Source organism: Protomyctophum bolini, assembly GCF_963924005.1.
Source record: "Protomyctophum bolini genome assembly, chromosome: 4".
NCBI lineage: Eukaryota > Metazoa > Chordata > Actinopteri > Myctophiformes > Myctophidae > Protomyctophum > Protomyctophum bolini.
In genome coordinates this window covers 21817866-21840901 of record NC_137865.1, presented here as the reverse complement: position 1 = coordinate 21840901, position 23036 = coordinate 21817866, and the positions used below count along the sequence as shown (strand labels likewise).

General features: G+C 41.6%; 1 protein-coding gene across 1 annotated transcript; it reads right to left on the bottom strand.

The window, feature by feature from the left end:
* Nucleotides 1-9290: 9290 nt before the first annotated feature.
* tmem86a (transmembrane protein 86A) lies at nucleotides 9291-21750 on the bottom strand. The gene is made up of 3 exons (XM_080760940.1): nucleotides 21638-21750; nucleotides 9980-10244; nucleotides 9291-9736 (listed from the first exon to the last, which is right to left on the bottom strand). Exons 1-3 carry the CDS (start codon nucleotides 21656-21658, stop codon nucleotides 9297-9299), a joined length of 726 nt encoding a protein of 241 aa, XP_080617066.1. The 5' UTR covers nucleotides 21659-21750; the 3' UTR covers nucleotides 9291-9296.
* Nucleotides 21751-23036: the final 1286 nt, after the last annotated feature.

The following is a 23036-nucleotide window of genomic DNA, read 5'->3' as shown; positions in this document are numbered from 1 at the left end:
GATGATTTTTCAGATCTGTCCGGTAATATACCAAATGGACACCAGAGGTCAGCCCAGCTCCCATTATGTTTATTGACAGTCTAGTAGTGTGGGATCATTATTCAGATACATTGAAAGAAAAAGAGGTGATCCTCTTTCTGTCAACCTTTTTTCCGCTTGTTCTACTTCGTAAGCCCTATATATGCCTTGTTGAGCCAGTTTCACCAACTCACACTAAGTTCAAACTTAGCCTAGTTAGACCAGGGCTATACGACAAATGGCAAAAGTAGCAGAGCTACAATTCTGTAGATATGCTATTTTGTTTTTATTCGTTATTTAATTAAATGCTTGGAAATGTTTTCAATTTTTATTATGTATAATTACATGCCAAATTGAAAGTGATTAACCAACCACTAACTAATCTATGTCCCGTGGGTCAGGCTGCGGGTGCCTATAGCAAAAGCATCTATTTTGGAATCACGCACTACCCTCAGGAACATTGTACCCAACTCAGTACCAGTAATACCATTCACTCAACACAGTCCACCATTGTTGGAGGTGTTGTTGTGTTTCAGGAGAGCAGCCAGAATGCACTGAGAGAAGGGCCTATGACCCCTCTCTCCATCCTTACGTCAATGTCCTGTCACCTTATGACGCTGTGCTTTTCAGCGGCAGCTTGGCAGAGTGGATATAGTATGGTTGGAGGTCTGAATGGTCTTGTTTTTTTTGTCCAGTGTTCTGTTGTGTGTGGGTGCGCCAAAAGTGGGTGGTTGTTGTTGGTTTCATTTGCATGAATAAATTTGACTGAGGGTACGCAGGGGGAGGACACCAAATCTACTGGGAATGCAAATAGCAGCTCAGTCCCTGAACAGAGAGATCTGGGCACGACTTGAGATGATAGTCATTTAACAACAAGAATCCTAGGTTCTCAAACCTTTTCATGTCAAGGATCCTCAAATTGATATGGGGGTTCATTTGTCGACTCGTGGCCAGGGGTTGGCCAACCCGAGGCCAGGGACCGGCCAGAACAGAAGATTTAGGCTATTATCTAAATTATTAAACATTTTCCAAACATTTTCTATCGTTTTCAGAAACTTTCCAAAAATAGTAGATGTAAAAGCTTGCAACATGGCACGAATAGATCTGCTATTTTTGGAATAGCCAACAATATGGATAAAGTGGTTAAAATGATTGTGATGCGTCCTCGGACCCCACTCCTCGGACCCCACTTTGAGAACCACTGTCCTAGCGAACCTATTCTGGGAGGCAAACATTCAGCAACGAATAGCAGATCTACAACCTCACAACGCGTTGCAGATCTGAGATGATATTTAGTACACATGCAGGGAAACAATGAGGCAGCCTAGTACAGTCTACTGACCCCTGGGGGACTCCAGTCCACGAAGTCAGTATAGTGTTTAAGTGGTTAAGGAAAACCTCTAATATTCAGAATCACCAGACACTGAAAGATACAGGCCATTCTTTTTCAAAGGAAGCCAACGACATGGAGATACAAAGATACATCCGACATTTGTAGCTCCTACAAAGCTACAAAAAATGTTGAGCCGATTTCAACTACAGCTACAGATACAAAGCGACAAAATGTGCAGTTTTGTATAAGCCAGTGTGAACACGGAATAATACTCCTGTCATTGTTGATTACACTGGATCAGACACCTGCCTGGACAGGTGTCATCACTTCAACTGAGCTGTTCAGTGCTGTCCATGCAGCCATGATGAGGCGTTTTTATAAAGGCACTTACAGAGAGGCCTTTTGATGGCTGAACCTTGGCTGCCAGTGAATAGGATGCATTTGGGAGAGAGGACTGGCACAGCTAATGGGGTCATTCCTACTATTCTGTGCCATTTGTGTCATATTATTAGCCTACAGCATATATTTTGTAAAATAAGCAAGAAACACTAATTGCATATTGCAAAAAGATGATCTTATACTGTTAAAGCCTCTATACCAGGGATACTCAAATAGATTTACCTGTGGGCCACATTACAAAAATGGCAAGGGGCCAGGGGCCAGTAGATAAAATTACGACATTAATGATACTTGATAACTTCTCTCTTTCAATTGCTTTATTTTCGCAAAATGTATCAAAGTACAATGTGCATGCACACAATATGTAAATAAATAAATGTGTTACATTTTCTTGCATAAACACAAAGAGCTGTTTCCATAACTGCACAAATTATTGCACATAACATGAGTAGCTCTTTGCCTGCTGCTTGAATGCCTACTTATTTGAGACCTAGCCTGGAAACTAAAGCCTGATTTTGTTCGAGTCCTCCTGCTGTGAGAACTTAGGGCACCGAGGGACAGTGCAGGTTGCCTGTCTGTCTGTCTGTCTGTCCATGAGTAGTTATTTGTCTGTCTGTCAATGAGGTTGAGTATCACTGCTCTATACCATAGAACACAATGATTTGTATCTCAGGGTGAAATAAATATAAAATAGCTTTGATTTGAGTAGAAGTAAGCTAAAATGCCATGTCCATCATGTTTATTCAGCTTCAGTTACAAATATAAAATCAAATTCAATCAAAATTTCACGCTTTATAGAGGACATTGATACATTTTCATGAAAATACGTTTGAAAAATATATTAAGATTACTCTGTGTTCACATTCACAATGTGCTACCATATTCTTCATTACATGAGCAATGGCCATCTTTAGCATAAAACGTGCGTGTGTGTGTGTGTGTGTGTGTGTGTGCGCAAGGATTCATCTACAGTATGCGTATCTGAGAGAAAGGTAGAAGGAGAGAGGAGAAAGTGAAATGGAGCTATAGAGGCCTATAGGGAGAGGAAGAGAGAAAAAGCTTCATTTGGTCGGAAGCTGGATGCGTTCCCACAGGGCTCGGCTCTGTTCAAAGGACACGTTCTGCCACAGTGAGACAATGGAGTGTAATAGAGCAGTCACTAGAACAGTGCTGGCTGCTGTCCTCTGGCCCTCAGTCTCCAGTCTACTGCACCTTGGGCTGCCAAAGCTTAAATAATACAATTAGCATGGATGTATTCCCAAGTCAGAGATATTTTATTTCATACGTCTATATTAGGTGAAAAAAAGGGAGATCATCATGGGAGACTTGTAGATCGTCGTAGGACGTGTCCGGCTTTAAACCCACCTTGTGTAGACGACGTGTTTGAAACTAGAGCAATACTAACATTCCATAAAGCTTGTCATGTTATAAATATAGGGTTGACTGTTCCTTAATGAACAGTGGTTCTCAACATGGGGTCTGGGCGGGGTCCCGGTCCCCCAGGGGTCGTTTCGGGGGGACCTGGGTCACAACATAGCATTAATCATTTTAACCACTTTATATGTTGGCCATTCAAAAATAGCAGATCTACAAGCTTGTACATATGCTATCTTCGAACATTTTGTGAAGATCTGAAGTATTGGAAATGTTACATATTCTTAAAAATATATATCTTCAGATGGCGGTCCGCTGTAAAATACATATCAACTTGGGGGTCCTTGGCATTACAATGTTTGAGAACCACCGATTTAGAATGAGCCACGACAGTGTTCGAGTTGCATTGTAATTGCATTTATTTCTCTAATATACATATTCACATTCATAGCAGTTCATTACAGGAAAGGATCAATATGGTCCTTAATCTCTATACAGTTATGAAGGAAAATAAATCACAAAATAAATCACAAAAGTGAAAGTTGAGGACAAGGTGAAATAATAGGTACTACAGAAGAATAACATCCATTCATAAAAAAACAATGTCAGCCTTTCTTTTCTAGTGGGCTTTAAATAAAGATCAAAAGCCATTTGTCAGAAACCATCCCAGTTTTTTCCCTTACATGCTAGGGGGCTAAACAGGTTTTTCCGGAGCTTTTTTCTGAGAACGAAAGGATAACACCTTTATGGAAACTCTATACATAAGGTGGCTGGCTGTAACTGTAACACTTCAAAAGCAATTAATGCCATCAAAAGAAAAGAGAAAGCAACTAAATATTCCTTTTGTTTTCAATATAAATGTATTCTTCTCCCAAGAGCTCTTGTGCATAAACATTAAAACAGCATTCGTCTCTAGGCTACTTGAGGGAGATAGGAACTAGAAGCGTATACTTAGTAGGAAATACAGTACACAACAAACCCTTTGTTTTACATCTGACACAGTCTTCTTTTCAAAAAGACATTTGACTGGCCTTTAGTCAGGCATTTAAAAAAGTGCACTGTACAGTAGTATGAGCTTTTCTTCTAGCATTATACTGTGTGAAAAATAAAGGAAAAACATTTCTCTGCCTTCTTGCATTGAGTTGAAGACATTTTAGAATAATTAAAAAAAATAAAAAAAAAAGCTTGTAAAATAGTATGTTGGTCTTAAAAGCAAAACCACACCCAGCCAGCAAAAAAATAAATCCTGATTTACACTTGATTTTACTGTGTGTGTGTGTGTGTGTGTGTGTGTGTGGGGGGGGGGGGGGGGTGGATTTGTTGATCGGGACGCTGTTCAGATGCAAGACCTGCATCAGTGAGATTCAGCTGTCAGTGGTCATATACATGAAACACAAGCACATTAGAGGTCTGTGAATGGTAATGGGACACATGGCATAAACAGCAAAAAGGTGAAAATTCATGATCACATCAACAGCAGCAATACGAGGGGGGAAAGAAAGTGCCAACTTCTGTAAGAGGAGAAAGTGAAAGCACGGCTCTCTTTCTATCACAACTATACTGGTTCCAGCTCACCCTTGGGGACAGTCTGAACCAGTGGTTTTAAACCTTTCCAGGCCCCAAAATATTTTGAACTGGGGACCGCTCCACCCTGATAAACACATGGAATGTATATGAGTAGAAGTATAGTAGGAGTTGAGGCATTACACTGACTCTGTTCCACAGATAAATATGAAAATAGCAGATTTACAAGCTCAGTGCTCACATTCCTCGCAACGCGAGTCGTTGTGCGCTTGTAGATTGGTCATTTTCACAATTTTTGCCTCTTCTTAAATGGTCACTTCGCTGTCATTTGGGGACCCTCACAACCACAGGTTCAGAACCGTACTGGTCTAAGCTGGTCTCCCACACAGCCCCTCTCCCTTTCTCTGCACGCACAAAGCCCTGAACAACAGGGACTGTTGAGGTAAAGTAATGCGCCTGCCAGCCTGTCCCCCAACAGGCTAGCAGCAAGCTATCTTCTCTCTTCATGTGTCACATTTCACCTCCTCACCCACTTCCAGCTACAGGATCTCAAAACAATAGCCGTTTTTTTGTAAATGCCATGCCCCGAAGAGCACCTGCCCTACAGACAGGGAACGGTCTCTTCCAGACAATGGGTTGATTGATACATGAGGGTGCCAATGGACTGCAGACAGTGCAGAGGTTATACTGGTTGTCAGTGCCAGCATGAAAGCCAGAGTCCACACACTGGATCAATGTAATCCAGTAAATGTAATGTAAACATGCTATAAAATGCATAAATTATGTATTGTAAAACATGCTGTAATTGCAAATGTGAAATGGTGTCTTATAAACCCATGAGGGTTGGGCACAAGGTGTGCATGACACGAAAATAAATAAACAATCAATCAATCAATCAAGCTCTAAAAGGTATTATTTATTACCACCCAGGTCATAAATGTATGGTAATTTATAACCTAGGTGATTATCTGTCACTCAAGTCAGTCCATCGCCTTTTGTACCATCTAACCATCAAAGACTTAAATTAAATTACACTTGTGTTATAAATCAACACGAGTTGTCTTGCCTGGGTTGCAATCGCAGTACTGGATCAATAAGCGTAATAAGTGCATGTCTCGGAGAGATAGATACGGTAGCTGGTTATAGGACAACCAGAAAGGGCAGCCTGAGTCTGAGCCTGACAGATCACATCTGTCTGACTACGCTGAAATATTGTGCCAAAACCAAGCGTTATGGAGGGATACTTGGGAGAGCTGTCGACATAAGACTGCACAATATTATTAGCCATTCTCAATACCTTGACTAATGTCAACAACAGCATAATCTGCCTGCAGATATGGCTGAGTAGATGATGTATAAATACTGTGAAATATAGTGAAGTGTGAGTGTCTTGCAAGTGCATGTGAGAGTGTTTGTGCACTGTCTGCGTGTCACGTGTGGGCACTGTGTGTCAGCGTGTGTTTTGTGACAAATACGGGGGTCATTTAAGCAGTTGAATGAACACATGACTGACTGTTTCATTTTGTGGCCGCACACACTTTGCTCTCCAATGATTTGTGTAAAAGTTATACTCTGTAGTACGGTTGGTGTGGCTCACTGAAAAGCGTAGTTTATAACGTTGCTGTCGGGCAGAAACCTCATATCTATATTTTAACTTTTTGTATTTTTTGCAAATTAACGCCCAACTCAATCATACTACAATGTCACACAAGAGTAGCAGATCCACAAGCTCTAAACATGGCACAAAGCAAGTATTCATCTACTTGTTTCAACCATCTAGGCCAGGGGTTTTCAACTGATTGTGAACCAGCTGGGACCACCACCTTGACTAAGAATCAACCTGGGGACCACTGTTGAGTTGCAATGGGATTAGTGCTTTCTTAACACTTGCTATGGAATGCATCCCATGTCTATACTGTTTCTTAAATGATGGTGACGGTCCACGGACTGAACTGATATACAGTACTGACACATGTCAGGCGTACCTTAACCTTTATCCCTAAACTTTTCATTTTTGCCACATTTTACCATCTTGAAAAATATTTTAAAATAGTTCAACTAGCCGATCTACATCTACACATTATGATCTTGTAGATCGGCTATTTGAACTATTTTAATAATAGTAATATAGTATTATATATTAACTCTAACTGCCTTTTCTGTGGAATTTCTTAACCTCAGACTTCTGATAACATTGACGCACTTCCACCGAACTTTGCACAAAGGTTTAGTGCACTGTTCCGTGGAAGAAAATACAAAATCTTCACTTTACTACATTACTTCACGGACCACCTGTTGAAAACCCCTGATCTACGTAGGCACATTTACAGCAACTCTGACCTTGAGTTTGACATTCTCTTAAACATCAACAACATAGATGATTAGTGTGTACTGCACACACACACGCGCACACACACACACACACTCACACACACGCATGCATGCATGCACACATACACACAGAGTGTGGTACTTGAGACATACAGATAAGCACCGGGTTAGAACAATAAGGAAAACATCGACATAAGTGTCTGGGCATCGCTCCAACAGGATTATATTAGATTCATTCTGAGCTGAGAATAACTGGAATAATGGACCAACTGTTCCTTTTACTTTAATGACTTTCCCCTTTGTTATTTTGGTCTGTGGCAACGCAGTGTCAAAATCAGGGTGCCCTATGGTGAGGTGGGGTCGGCGTGCATGCATGCGTGCATGTTGCTCCTGAGAGTTTAACGCTTATTAAAACAAATGCTGTGCTGTAGCCCTTGCGGTTCAGACAAATACGACACACCGAGCCAGCAACCCCATGCGCTCTTGACACAATTCCAGCAATATGTACCCCACTGTTTTTTCCTAATAATCAAACCAGCGGGAGCTGTTGGTGGTGCGTACACGTGCGAGCCAGTGTGTACACCTACGTTTGTGACTACAACAGCATAGTGTAGCAGGAACATTGGGCAGGCAAGAAACTGTGAAACACCTAGTACTTAGTGCTGACAGAAGTAGCAGGTGTTCTGCAATCTGCAGTTTGGTATTCTTTCCTCCTTGACGACATAGCAGGCAGTAATGGACAAGTGCAACAGTGCACAGGTGCAACATTTCAGCCTGATGATTTGGCGACAATTTTTTTTAAAAATACAGTTAATGCCTCTGCGCTGAAGCATAAGCATCAGGCTTAACGTCTACTGTGTCCTGAAGGCAGGAGTTTGCCTTTAATAAGTACATTTTTTCTTTTTCTCTTCTCCCTCTTGCAACCACCTGTCGTGGAGGACAACATGATCGAAAAGGTGGAGTGAACAAAGGCAGTATGGTTATTATGAGTGAAATGGAAGGGACAGAAATGTGATAGATGTGACTCGGCTCATGTCTTGGATAATAAATGAAAGAGAACAGGAGAACAGAATGTTACGGACAAAGGGGAAAATTTTAAAACGACTCCCTTTTCAGTAAAGTGGCATTGACTAAAACAAATGAATTTAAAAGGAACACAAGGGAGACATATTGTAGAGACAGAGATGTGGTGACTTGTAGCTATGTTCCACTACAAAAGGTAAACCCAGAACCATCCAGATTAAGTGAAATTTGGTGATAATTCAAAATCACACCTGCGTGAAGTGAGGGACGCTCTTATCATCGTAAATGGGAATTTTGTGTAGGACAAAAACAGACGATTTGCTCGTCCACATATGACCTAAATTCTCCATTTATTGTCAAAGGGAATTGAATGTTTGTGTAAGACGAACATGTACACCAATAGCTGAATATAGGAGGGACTAGCGACCCTCAAAAATACAAACTCATTCAAAGAAAAGTGTCCTGAGCTTGTAGATTCCCATCACTTTAGTGGAAGAGAGCCATAACAGAGCAGGGAACGGACCTCTAAAACGAGGGGACTCACTCAGATAACACCCACACACACACACACACTCTCGAAGGCCCCCCCCCCAGATATATTCCCCTTTTAAATAAAACAGTAAAAGTCAAATACGGAAATTATGCTCCAGGCAGACGTAGCAAGCTAATACTATACATTCTCTGTAGTAATTTCTGGGTGCGAGAGAGACCCCTATACTAGAATGAATAAGGGCAGGTAGGCCTGTTGTTAGAGGAGGTTGTAAGCCTGATTTATACGCACAGTAGCTGCACTCTGGCGTGGCCTGCCGCGAATAGCAGATACACAAGCTTGTAGATCTTCCATTTACATAGCGCGACGGCGGCACACGACTAAAGGTGGCCTTACACTTGACTAGCCAATAATCAGGCATTTTTGACGCTCGGGGGGTGCCCGACTCAATCGATCTGCTCGGGGCCGCTCAAAGCGCGATCGGCCCGATCAACATCAAGAATGTTTGGTATTTGCTCTGCCCCGCTCCGATTATCCTGTAGTGTGTGGTGCTATCAGATTTCAGATTGAAAAAACTCGGCTAGTGTAAGGCCACCTTTAGTATAAGTGAGGCTGCAGACAGCTACTGCCGTATCTCCACGGTACGGAGATGACCGGGGTTTGCAGGGTGGTGATAGCCGGACCACCGGTATGAGGGTGCCAGACTAGGACGCGGGCTAAGGGTTGAACATCCGGCGTCAAGACACGTCCACAATCACAAAGGGCCAGAGGTGCGGCAGCAGTGACCGTAGCGTTCCGTCGGCCTCACGTGGTCTTCTTCCGGGCCACCTCCTGCTCCGCCTCCTGCTGGCACTCGACGGCGGACAGCGCGATCAGCATCTGCGCGGCGTAGTAGGTGGCCATGATGATGGCGCGCGAGTGCGGCACGGGGAAGCAGAACTTGTTGACGGCGATGGTGAGGTCGGACACCATGAAGAGGGCGGCGCCCAGGCAGGCCGACAGCTTGGTCCACGTCCACAGGTCGCCGGTGAGCTGCACGCCGGCCACCGCCCGCCAGCTCATGAAGCCGATGAGCGCCACATAGACGCCCACCAGGTAGGTGAAGGGCCCCCACAGGTAGGGGTAGAGGAACAGGTAGCTGAGGCCCGAAACCACACCGGTCACGAGGCCGGCACGCAGGTTGAGGGGCTTCATGCCGAAGGCAGACGAATAGAGGATGTGCGTGATGGCGAACATCAGGAGCCCTGAGGGGGGAGGGGGATGCAAGCAAAGTAACGTTTTAGAAACCTCATCTCCATATTTTTTTGTTTTTTTTATATAAATGAACGCCCTATTTGTGCGTCACACAAAAGTGTCAAAATAGCATATCTACAAGCTTGCAACGTGGTGCGAAACACTAGCCTTGCGTAGCCATACTAATACTAATACTTTAACTTTTCAGATATGCATCTGGGTCAACAAGCACAGGCCTTGCAGTACATCCTCACCATGGCTAAAGTATCCCTGCTCCTGCCAGATGAGAAAAGCATCCCCTATGGCGGAGAAGATGAGGCCAGCCAGGATCTTGCGGGCACTGGAGCGGGCGCCCAGGAAGCTGAACCCGTGGGCCAGCAGAAAGACCCACAGGCAGAAGATGGGCAGACATTTGATGAGGGCACTGAACCAGGACGGGGTGGAGGTGGGCAGCCACAGGACGAAGTACACACAGGTCGACTTGAAGAAGGGGACCAGCTTGGGTCCCTCACTCTTGACCTGCAAGACAAATGGACGCATTACAATCGGAGGCTGATTCTACAAAAGGTAGTTCTCAAACTTTCTTTAACTAACTTTTTCTAAAATGTTCAAAAATAGCAGATGTACAAGCTTGTATATTTGCTATATTTGAATAGCCAACAAATAAATCTAAAATGACACAAATGATTTCTTGGTTTCAATGGGTTAAAAGTAGAGTATGTGGTTTTCTTTGGTTAAAATAAGTGTGAAATAGCTCTATATATTCTGATAGTACTCACAACTCATTGTTATAGAATGTTTGTTCAGTAACAGGAATGTCTCTCCAGCAGTAAATGCATTTTCAGGTTGTGATACCGATCACGATTAAACATGTACAATTGTAAGTGATGACACAAAGAAATGAGCATACGAAATTGGAACACTATTAAAAGGAAGCTGATAAAAAAAAGGGAACAGCATTTTCCTTCTCCATCTATAATTGAGGAAGCAAGCTCTAATGTCTGGTTAGTGGCTACTATAAATGTAAAATGAGGAAACTATGAACCTGTGTGGCTGAAGTGAAACTCAACGCTTCGACAAAATGAGAAAGTAGGAGGTATAATGATAACAGGTTCCTGAACTGTTTTCTTTGACTCCCCGTAACCTCTCCTCTGCTCCTCCCTTGTTTTTCTTCTCTGCAGTGGTGGAAGAAGTACTTAAAGTAAAAGTAGGAATACCGCAATATAAAATAGTAAAAAGTAGTATAAAAAAGTAAAAAGTACAGTAAAACGTACCCTGTGATTGTACTTAAGTACAATACTTAAATGTAGTTATATACACTTATATAAACCACTGCTTCTCTCCTCCAAGACACTCGATTGTCTTCACTGTATTCTGCTCTCCATCATTGTCCAGGAATCATATTTTTCTGGCATAATGATGTTTTCCTTTCTCCCTCTCCTCAAGGTTGAATCAGTCCACTCTCTTTTATGTCCAAGTTCATGGGGCCCATCTGGGTATAAATAGGACAAAGAGAGCAACTGAGAGCTCCAACACTCCACTCCACTTCTGAGAATCACTCAGTGGGATTGTAGGGTCGGGTCTATCGGCTGCCACGTTGAAATAGTCAGATGGGTGTAAATTGGATTTACCTTGCAATTACAAGTCTCCTGACATTGCCATAAGTATTCCACCACATGCAGTGCAAGTCTTCAATTAATAGAAGACATGCACATTTCCACTCATAGCAACACAGTGCTGCCTTCCCTCCGTGTCAAACATGGAAGAGGAAGTAAAGTAATCCCTCTGACTTTAAGTGAACTGCTGGCAGAGTGGTGAAGCATCCAGAACCATGCAACTATGAAGTGAAGTGACGGAGTACTTCCATCATAGTCTCATGTATCATATGCTGGCTCTGACAAGTCTCTGAGAAGTGAGCTACTGTGTCACGAACCATTCAGTTGCATTTACGGTCATTCTCCTCCTTTATACGTCTTAAAACATACACATCACATGGAAAAGATTACTTCTGTGGCTGATGATTCCTGGTTCGATTCCCGGTTGATACTTGGGTTAGTGTCAAAGTGTCTTTGAGCAAGACACTTAACCTCTAACTGCTCCAGATTGGGGCCTCTCGAATAGTTTATTTATCTGCCATCTGTGTGTGAATGTAATGCCCATTGTAAAGGATAAATGCATTTTGCAGCAGAAGCCGGGTGCTCATCATCGTGTTTCCCGAATGTTGTCTTGGTCATGATGTCCTATGTTTGCATCACTGCACGAGCCCTTTAAACAAAAAGCTGCGGAAAGGGAAACTCCAGCCGAACAATAACCCTGAGAATTATTGCTCAAACTCAGCATGAATAGGACAGGAGGTTATGGGAACCGCTTTGACCTCCTCCCACCTTCATCCCTACGATACAGACCTCCCCCTCTATCTCCAGGAACCTGATGACCTGCAGGCGAACAACGGTCAAGCCATTTGTGCAGAGGGAGCAACCTTTAAAGGGCCACTTCACCCCTTTTGCAACCAGATCTTATTTAAGTTATTTTAATGATGTTTGGGAGACAAGAAATACTTTTTATGTGGGTATGTGTTTTTATATATTTTAGTATTTCAAAGTGTCTGTGATGTCACAGACACTGGTCTCATTGCTGGATTACTACAATGGCCATAATGCTTTGCTAGTTTGCTGCACTCATCCCAACTTGTGGAGAGGGGGAGGGCTGTATTACTGAGACAATATGTAGTCCAAGGTATATGAAATGGAGGTAAGGTCACCAACGTCATTTTCGCTATCACGCAATTTCAACCGGCAAATTCGTCGCACCATGGGAGCCAAACCCCGGAAATTCGGCAGAATGCACTGGAGTCAATGAGAGCTGCTCATGAACACTATTTCTGAATGACTGAGATCTTTTGTAAAGTAATCGGTTCTGGCAAATAACAGAAGACATAACACATTATTGTCTGCTGTGTTGCTTTTCGATGTGTACACTGTCATTTTATAGAGGTATCTAAAGACCAAAAAGTATGTTTCTGAACGTGCCAAGTATCGCGACACTGTCCACCGTTTCCTGTCTGGCAGCCAAATCTCACGATACCCCCGGAACAGAAACGATACCTGCTGCTGTTTAAGTCCTCAAATAAAATGATGTACTGTGCACTCTGTGCACATCGAAAAGCAAGTGATTAGAAAACAAACTGTGATACAGTATGCTGGAACCGATTTTATGACACGGGTCTCAATGGTTCATAAATAATATGAGCTGGTCAAGCCTGCTCCATTCACTGCTTTGTATTAATGTAACTTCCGGTGCGAGATTTGGCTCCCATGAAAGTGTCATGTGACACTTCCTTCTCTAAACTTCCTTGATGTAGTCCAGGAGCGACAGACAACAGAGCAGCTGATTTCTTTGTTGGTGTTCCTATACTGTCATATAAGCAAGCACGGTTAGAATACCGTTTCAACCAATCAGATTGCTTCCTCAAAACGACCTGTTGTATAATATACGTAAGTCTATGTACAGTAGATCCATTTGTGCTTGGTTGGCATGAGTAGGAAGGAGCGGAGTCCCACACAGCTGTTTTCACTTACAAAACCTTTATGGATGAAAGGTTGTCGGTCGGACTTTCATCAGGCATAAAGGGGGCTACAAATGACTGAGACATTCTTGTCGACCGCTTTTTACTATTTTTTTAGTAGATCAGAAAAGGGTTTCTGTAAGGGCCGATTCATACTCCTATTTTAGAGCCGAATAAAAGTCGGTTCGGCGCTGTAGAGCCTATACAATTTGACATCATTTGAGGTTCGGGGGGGGCGGGTACCGTCCTAAAGTCGGCTCTTCGGTGCTACTGACATTTTCTGACGAGCCGAAATCATTTCGGCACTACAGCGCCGAAACAGCGGTAAAATAGGAGTATGAATCGGCCCTAAGGCTGCACTGCTGAATCCCTGATCAACCCATTGTGTCAGGTACACCTTTGAATAAATGGTCGTTTCATTTCAAGGTTTTGTAAGGTTTTATGTAGTCATCTGCTGTGACATATAGGCCTACGGAGTCTGTAAAATTGGCTTCTTGGCAGACTGAGGGTTGTGGAGTGTGCGACAACAGTTGGCACACCACCACCCAATTGATTTGATTCAAGAAGACGTGAATGTAGTCAGCCTGGTCAGACCAGCTGGTGTTACTACTTCCCTCAAGCGTGCAGATATTATTACTTAACCATTAGCGATGACAATGAGAATAGTCAAGTTAGTGGGTGAAGGTACATTAGGGCTTTGCTTTCATGATGAGAGCAGCAGTGGTTCTGTGTGGGGTCCAGGGACCACCAGAGGTCCTTGAAGGGATTCCAATGAGGTCCCCAGCTAAATAAGTTAAGTGGTTGAATGGATTTTTTCTATGTTTTAATTATGAACTTAACCTAGTCTTGCATACTTTGTGAGCTTGCAGATCTGCTATTTTCAAAATATCTCGAAGAAATATGAAGAACATTGGAAACAAAAATCTTGTGTTGGACAACACAAGTCTTGGGAGTGTGCGGCCAAATACATTTCAGTTTTGGGTCCTTGTTCCACTTAAACCCCTGCATAGGTATTGTGGGGAAAGCTTTGTGAGCTTTAGTCACATGTGAGCTTGTCGATCGGCTTCTTTCAGCTAAGGCTGGCTTCCCCACAAAACAGAAAAGACACTATAGTATCCTGCAGGACTCCAGTTACCCATAGGGTGTTTAAATGGTTAACATGAAAAAGTTTGAGAACTGCTGATCCACAGCATACAGTATGTAAAGCCTTTTCTACTGAAATGTAGCTTCCAAGTGGACAAGTGGATGAATGTGCCGAGGCTTACATGGGGCTTTGCACAGAATGCTGGCAGCAATCCAGTGTCTCCGAGGTGAGATTCTCCTTTTAAGCTCTTTAATACTTTCTCCGCAGATAAATGTCGATAAATGTAACCTACGTTAAATCTCCAATTCCCCGTCCCAGTCGGCATTTCTTTCTGGTCAAAACAACACTTATTGCACAGAGTATAGTGGTCGCTGTAATGGTGCCGACCTGTACTTCTCATCAGCTAGTGAGAGATCAACACCTAATTCGACAACACACATACCATTCAGTCAACATCCGGTTCCGGTGTTTTGGATCTTCAAATAAAGGGTTGAACGGGGGGATATTCTGGCATTAGTAATCATTCTTTAATTAATCCTGGCGGCCAAACGGTTAATTAAACAAGTCCACCTTCAGAAGAGAGAGAACAAAAATGTACTGAGCTGTAAGGTCAGTCAGAGCTAGGTCATACGTGCACACGTATGTGTGAGTGTGACACACAGTCACACACACACACACACACATACACACTAGGGTGCATCTGAAATCTGAATTCATATCTGAAATGGCTCTTGTTTAGCTGAGGTTTGGGTCGGGTTCAGGCCAGGGATGCTGGAGCAGATGAGAGGTCAGTGGAACGCCGGGCCTGATCCTGAACTGTAATGTGGTTTGCCGTTGATTTATTGCGCGGTTACCCCTCGTCTACTCCTCCTCTGCCCTACTAGTCGATAAGGCCAAACCGTTTGAACAGAATGGCCCCCTCATTCTAGACCAGTAGTTCTCAAAGTTTTTAATGTCAAGGACTCACAAAATGATACGCATTTGTCCCCCATCTGAACGGATTTTGTGCCAGGGAACAAACACGAAAATCAAGTAAAGTTAGTAAATAAAGTGGTGCCCTAAACATTTTGCTCCCGGAACCTCTTCAAAGACCCATTGGGGTCCCCGGACCCCAGAGCTGCTGTTCACACACTCTGAGGTCTGATGTCTGCAGGCCTCTGCCCTGCTCACCTCTGTACTGCTAGATGTGATTGTCTGCACTAAAGTAACCTATCTCACTCTTCCTTCAGAGAGCTTCCATTCCCTTTTCCCTACTCACATTTACAACAGTGTTGTTGTGTACTGTACTGTTGTGCTGGGTTGCTTTCAACGTGGCAGCTTTGTGTTAAGGAGGAGGAGCACAAACTGACCATGAATGTCTATGTTGTGGCTGTCGGCAGAAACATTGTGTCTCCAGATTTCATCTTATGTTTTTGTTTTTTTTAATAATGCCCTGCTTACTTAAGTAGTAGTAAGAGTTTTGGACATTCTAGCTTTCCACCCAACAGCAAGCTTGTAAATCGGCTATTTTCGTCTAATGTTAACCCTAGAATAGGGATGCTAGAGTTCAAGTGGGTAAAGCTAAATCAATTGTTTTCACTGAAAGTACAAATGATCATTTTATTCTTTCTCCATTTTACTGTTCCCATCTTAACCGCTCCAATGGTAGGTTGAACGATTGAGCAGGAACTCCCTGCTCTTATCATCCCACCCCAGCAGTCTACAGTACTTCCACCCCAGTTATTCGCAGAAAGGTTTGGGTGATCAGTGATCATGTCACGTGTCAGACTTAGTATACATAAGACAATTCCCAAGTTACAATATATAATACATTATACTCTGTATCTTCAGCATGTCATGTATAACATATGCCTGGATTGCATAGTATCTGTAGGCCATATTATTTCTGATGCTGGTGAGTGTTATGTCTTGTGCATACATGCGTTACATGTATGTATGTGTGATGCGGGGAGGCATGGCATGCTATGGTTTTAGCATTTTGATTGATTTCATTGTGTTCATTGTACAGCACTCTAAAGCATTTGATACTGTTAACTATGATATTCTTCTTCAAAAGTTACTACACTATGGATTTGCTGGAATCACTCATACATGGTTTTTAAATTATATTCATAACCGCCAACAATTTGTTATCATCAACGGTAAATCATCAGAGAGTGCAACCTTAAAATGTGGGGTCCCCCAGGGGTCTATACTAGGACCACTCTTATTTCTGATTTATATTAATGATTTGGCCGCAGCTTTGTAATTCTTTCCTGTACTTTTTGCAGATGATACTAATTTATTTATTTCACATACTGATTTCTCAGCTCTAATGGCAAAGGCTAATCACGATCTTGAAAATATTTCAAAATCGAATTTTATTATATTTACATCAAAAAATAAAAAGTATTGTAATTCTAACACCTGTCTGTCTATAGGAGATGATCCAATTTCTCAGGTTACATCAACAACCTTCCTTGGTGTAATTATCCATGAAAGACTAAGCTGGTCAAATCACATTAGCCATGTCTGTAAGAAAATATCAAAATCCATTGGCATTATTGGCAAATTCCGTAGTCTGGTTAATCAAAACTGTCTCCCAACTCTTTATTATAGCTTAATTTATCCATATCTTATATATTGCAATATCATTTGGGGAGCTACTTATAATACACATCTTCACAAACTCCACATTTTGCAAAAAAGATTCTGCAGGATTGCCACATACAGTGATTGGTCTGCTCATTCTGCCCCTCTTTTTAAACAACTCAATATTTTACCAATCTTTAATTTAAATACATACCAAACATGCAACTTTATTTTCAAAGTATTGTTCCAGCCAGTTTCATTTCCTTTGCCATGTAAAGACTTTTTCCAGTTCAACAGTGATGTGCACCACTTCAATACGAGACAATCAAATCATTTACATCTCCCAAAGTTCCGTACTGGTCTGTGTCAGTTCTCCATCAGATACACCTATACAGCAATCTCATCAAATTCTACTTCATTAAAACAAACATAAGTTTAGGACCCACTTAATTGACCAGATCACCTAATTATATTTCTTTGTATCATCTATTCTTTTCTATAATCATGTAAATAACCAAAAATTCTAATCATGTTCTTACATATACATGTACAATGTTTCATTTTAATTTATATAGGTAGAGGCCTCGTATAAGCCCCTTGGGCTTTTTTGCCTCAGCCTAGCACCTTACCCTTCTCATATTTATATGTTCACTGTGTTGTTTTTATACTGTGCTAAATAAATAAATACAAATACACTTTGTAACCTTGTTAAGAAAGGTGCTTTATAAATAAAATGTACTTACTTACATAGGTTTTTAAATCCTCACTATTAATAGACTCATCTTTTATCCCTGACCTTTACTCCATTTGACCCTGGCCGCAATTAGCTTTTTGCCTTTTATCGACGCAATGTTTTCTGTTGTGCGTCTAGCTCTTTGCTTGTTTATGCTGATTAGAATTTTGATTTGTACTTGTGTGCTTTGTGCTTTAAACTAATATTAATTGGTTTGAGGTGCACAGATTCCTTTGTGCTTTGTCAACTTAAGTACTGTAATCTAGTTATCCAGTCTAGTGCAAGATGTTCTAATTATACAGAATGGATTCAAATTCCAAACCGTCACCAACGATTTCAGAAAGCCCCATTGAAGATAAGACTACAGAGGTGTACACGGATGTTGTGTAAGGCAGTGGTTCCAAAACGTTTTAGCTTGAGACCCAAAAGAGAAATTGTATGTCTCCCTGCGACCCTATACCGGTATAGTTAAAATAGCTGCTCTACAAGCTGACAATGCAATGCAAAAAGACTTAATGACATTAATGGAATTTCTTAGATGTTTTATGTTTATATTTTATGAAATTCTCCTGGAAAATTTAAAATTGGGGTGGACATTTTTTTAAATCTTTGCAATAATAATAATAAATCCCCCCCAAAAAATTAGAAAATGTGTTTTTGAACCAGTGGTGTAAGCAGTGTTGTTTTTGTCGACTAAAACTAAGACGAAAAATGTGGGTCGACACTTTTTCCACTGACGAATGAAAACTAAGCTATGATGACTAAAACTAAGAAATATATTGACAATTTTGTTGACGAATATAAACTAGACTAAAATGTTAGGAAGGGACTAGTGGACAAGAGATCCAGTATAAGTCATTTTACACTTGGTTGCATGCTGAAAATAGCAGATCTACAAGCTGCGCTGCGACGTGCTGTGAGCTTGTAGATCTGTTATTTTCAGCAAGTGTAATAACAGTCATTACGACGGCTTCAAGGCCCGCCAAAATACATTTTAGTCGACTAAATCAACTATAGATTTAGTTGACTCAAATCTTATGACATTTAGTCGACTAAAACTAGACTAACACTAAAACATTCCAGGTGACTAAAACTAAATGCAAACTATTCAAGAGACTATGACTAAAACTAAAATCAAAATTTGCTGCCAAAAACAAAAACAACACTGGGTGTAAGGCCTTTGTAACAGGACACACAACCCTGTTTGGAACAGACAGCTGTGAGGCACTGACGGCCTACCTCCGGCCACAAGACAACAAAAGCACATATGTTTGAACAGCCACCCATGACGACATCTCCACTTCTATTATAGGTCATCTGAGTGTCCAGAATATGACACACGTAAAAGCACAAAGAACAACGTGCCCATGCAGCCCATATCCCCATATGTGTAGGAGGCACGCAAAGAGGCACGGCAGGAACATAGCTGACAATTTATGACAACATATCACACAACACCATATCTGTCCCGCTTATAGCTGCTGTGCCACCAATGGTAAGATAGGGTGAGCCACAGACAACCTCCATACCACTCCCTATTGATGAACTAATTTGTTCAAAATTATCCCAGATAATGGACTGAATACATAAATATACTTTTCAGTATATCGGTTGACATTTCTGGATAATAAATAAATAAATAAATGGTGGTCTTGTAAAATATTCTAATATAGGATTTTTTTTTCATGGAGCTGTATGCCATAATCATCAAGATTAAAACAAAAAAAGGTTTTTAAATACTTCTTTATGTGCAATGAGAATTGAGAATATATGAAAGTCTCACTTTTTGAATAATATTAAAGAAGAAAATTAATTCTGAGAGGGAGCTGTATATATATTTTTAAGTTTTTGTTTTTTTCCCTTCAAATCTTTCCAGATCTAGTGGTGTTGACGTAAAAGACCTACATTCAGAAGCCATAAACGATGCTTTTTCTGACGGTAAACTTTATTCTATTTGTTTTAGCTGTCCATCTTGTTTTCTTCATAATAATATTGGTCTTTTACATTTTAATATTTGGAAACAGCCTTAAATGGTGCAGAGAAAGCAGGTAGGGATGTAGCTCTGGTCCATAGCCTTACTCATGGACCATGAGTCCAGTCCATTTGCTCAGTACAATATTTCGGGGGCATATTTAGAATGTGTGCAGGCTTGAGTATGTTGAATCTAGTTTGCATTAATGAGGATTTAGTTGACCAAATGAAATAAAATGGCGATAGTATCTAGTGTGGGGCAGACGGCCTGTCACAGCCAGATTTGGGAGAGCAGCAGCTTTGTTGTTGCGAGGAAAGCGGTAAAATGAGACTTTCGTGGTTGTTTTCGTCTCCGATTTAGTCCGACGGAGCGTCACAGTATAACTCTATGGGGACACAAAAGTACCCGGAAGTATCTCTGGAGGGGGCACTCACATCACTGCTAAAATACTGAATGAGAAGTCAACAAGGAAGTCAAGGAAGAGAGAGGAGAGAGAAGTTCAACGAAGCAAAATTTAAAAAAAAAGATTTAAAATACCAACGGCAACTCCGATTAGCGCCTTTTCGCACACGTTTCTGCAGTCTCCTAAAGCTGTTGTATGCATCTTTGAAACATCTCACCAACACTGAAGCGTCCGAGCAGGTCTCCGTGAATAGAGAGTAGGTAAATCTGCGTCCTATGGAGTGGAATAACCGATGAGGGACCCTAGGGTACCGCCATCCAAAATTCAGAAATGGTAACCGAGGGTCCCAAAAGGGGCTAGGGTTGAATACCAAGCACTTGCCATTTGGAGGCGCTACCGACATGTGTAGCGGTGTTGCTCAGTCATTCCACGAACACCTGATCTTTACAATCTATACCTCTTTGTAAAGGTGACTAATCAACGATAATATATAAATAATAATAATAGTTTCTGAACTTTTGTTGCCGAGTTCATCATTTTGGGCATCCTTGACATATGAAATGGTTTGAGAACCACATACATCATGATCAGTTCAGGCATTCCTCTGGGCAACACAATTATATAGGATAGGCTAAACTTCTAGAAAGTATATAGGCCACTAAAAGGCCATGTCACACACTACCACACCATCCATCACAGCTGGTGTTCAGGATACTATTTCATAGCAGCAACTGTCAAAGTATGCGGATGCTGGAGGCTGGAGCACTTTCAATTATTGACTTGTCAAATGGGTTTCTTACTTAGGTGAAGGTGTTCACCACATTATAGATCATATTCCATCACACAAGGTTGTTGGTAGCAAAAAGGGAAACAGATCTACATGGTCACAATGCATGTTCAGAGCGTGTGTGTGCGTTTATAACATTTATGTATATAAAAAAAACATTCACCTCTAATGAGCCAACAGAGGCAGTGGGACATTAGTCGACGCATGCGCGACATGATGACCAGAGAAAAAGCAAAGACAAAAAGGTGGTCACGTGACAGCCTGTTTTATTTGTCTGCCAGGGCTGTGCTTTTAGAAGTGTGTAGAAGAGTCCTGTCCGACTCAGATGCTGCAGAGATTCTACAGGAAAAGTTGGCGCTCGGTCTTTGTCCGTTTTGTCGTGACATGATGCCAACAACATGTCAACTAATAACAAAGAGCAACCATACGAACCGATAAAAAAAGTTCCTGTTGTGCCATCTTCTATCACCTCTTCTCAAATTCATTTTCGTAGCCATAAATAGTAACAAAGCCAAGGTGATAACTACTGGGGAACCCGTAGGTGGTCTCTGCAGCTTTTCTTAGCATGCAGATAAAGGGGTATACATAAATTATTTTCTATTAAGAAAATAAACAGCAACCCGACCGCGGGTTTACCAACCAAGACTATCATCACACATGACATAACAGACAGCCCTACAAAGACGGGTCACTTCACTTGGTAGAAAGATGACAGACAGTTGTCTGAATTGTATCAGGATTATCTGGCTTCCATATCATCAAAACGCTGGCGTGACGGTATAAAGCTCGCTACTCACCACTGTTACTGGAGACACCATGATTTTTCATCCGCTTTATGATGTTCCAGGTTCGGCTTTAACGGCGGACAGTTTCCCCAACGGTAGTACGGTATATATATGTTTTGTCTGACTGTGATGATGCCGATTGTTTTTGTCTCTTTTCGTAAGGGGGGGAGTCTGTAGCCTCATGTATGCTCCATCACACGCACGGTTGTGTCGCGCTTCGAAAAAATAGCAGATCTACAATATCACAAGGCGTCGCGTCCATGACGCTTTGTGAGCTTTTAGATCTGCTATTTTCGAAAAACAGGCATTTTAGATGATGGGGCGGTGACAGGATTGCCAAGATGTGGGCGGCGCAACTCTATGGGGCGGAGCCGCGATGTGTTTAGGCCAATGAACGGGGGAGTTTCACGTCGAGTGGGTGGGATCGGCGGCAGACGTGAACCATGGCTCTGACGTGAACGCCCATATTTGGAGGAGGAGTCTGACTCGTGTTTACATTTATATGAGAGCAGATGGCTTTTATTTACGTTTGGATTGAAACCTTTGCATTGTTGCAGAATGCAGACTGCAGAGGTGGACAAAATAACTCCGATATTTGTAACTTGTTTGAAAATACTAGGCAATTTTCGAATAGCCTAAGACAATATATAATAGGGAATAATGTATTAATTTATGTTTTGTTATAATACGATATATACAAACTAAAGTTACTTAGTTGTAAGTAACTAGTAAATAGCCTAGCCCTATAGTGTAGTACAGTACTTGTCTTGTACAAATAATATACTTACTTTCCCCCAACAGTGGCATTGTGTTGGATAAATCATAAAGTGTGTTATTTATTTTGTACTTTGGCCCATTTGCTTCGTTATAGTGACATCTAGTGGCACAGAAACACAGTTTGGGTTATTACATGATCACACGTCACGCAACGCCACGACACTGGAGGAGGTGTGGATAAAAACAGAAACAGAGTATACTATTAGAACGGAATGGGTGAATGGCCCGGGGCAATGCGTCCCCTGGGCAATGCGCCACCTTGCAAAATTGCTGTATATTAATTACGCTTTTTAATCAGATTCAGATCACTGTACTGTGTGTTGGTATTATAATCTCAATTCGATTGTACTCTTCTGTCACGTTAGAATATAGTTAGAGGTTTGTATTAATTTGGGTTTTAGTTATAGTTATTCAACATTATTCATGGCTGTAATAACTGTATGGTTATGTAGCTTCTAGTCAACTATATTACAATTTTAATTTTTTATTATTTTTTTATTAAAAAACTGAAGGGGGTTGTTTTTATTCAATTCACCAGGCTAATTGCCCTCCACACCCTTCTTCAGCCCTGATGTTAGTCACATCATGTTGCTGGCCTTCCTAGCCATGCCTTGTGTTGGCTCCCACAGTGTCA

Excerpts from the sequence above, each read along its gene's own strand:
- tmem86a (XM_080760940.1), bottom strand. The coding sequence starts at position 21,658 with ATGGTGTCTCCAGTAACAGTG. Across the intron at positions 10,245-21,637 it reads TGGTGTCTCCAGTAACAGTG|GTCAAGAGTGAGGGACCCAA; the intron begins GTGAGTAGCGAG and ends TTTGTCTTGCAG. Across the intron at positions 9,737-9,979 it reads GCAGGGATACTTTAGCCATG|GGCTCCTGATGTTCGCCATC; the intron begins GTGAGGATGTAC and ends CTCCCCCCTCAG.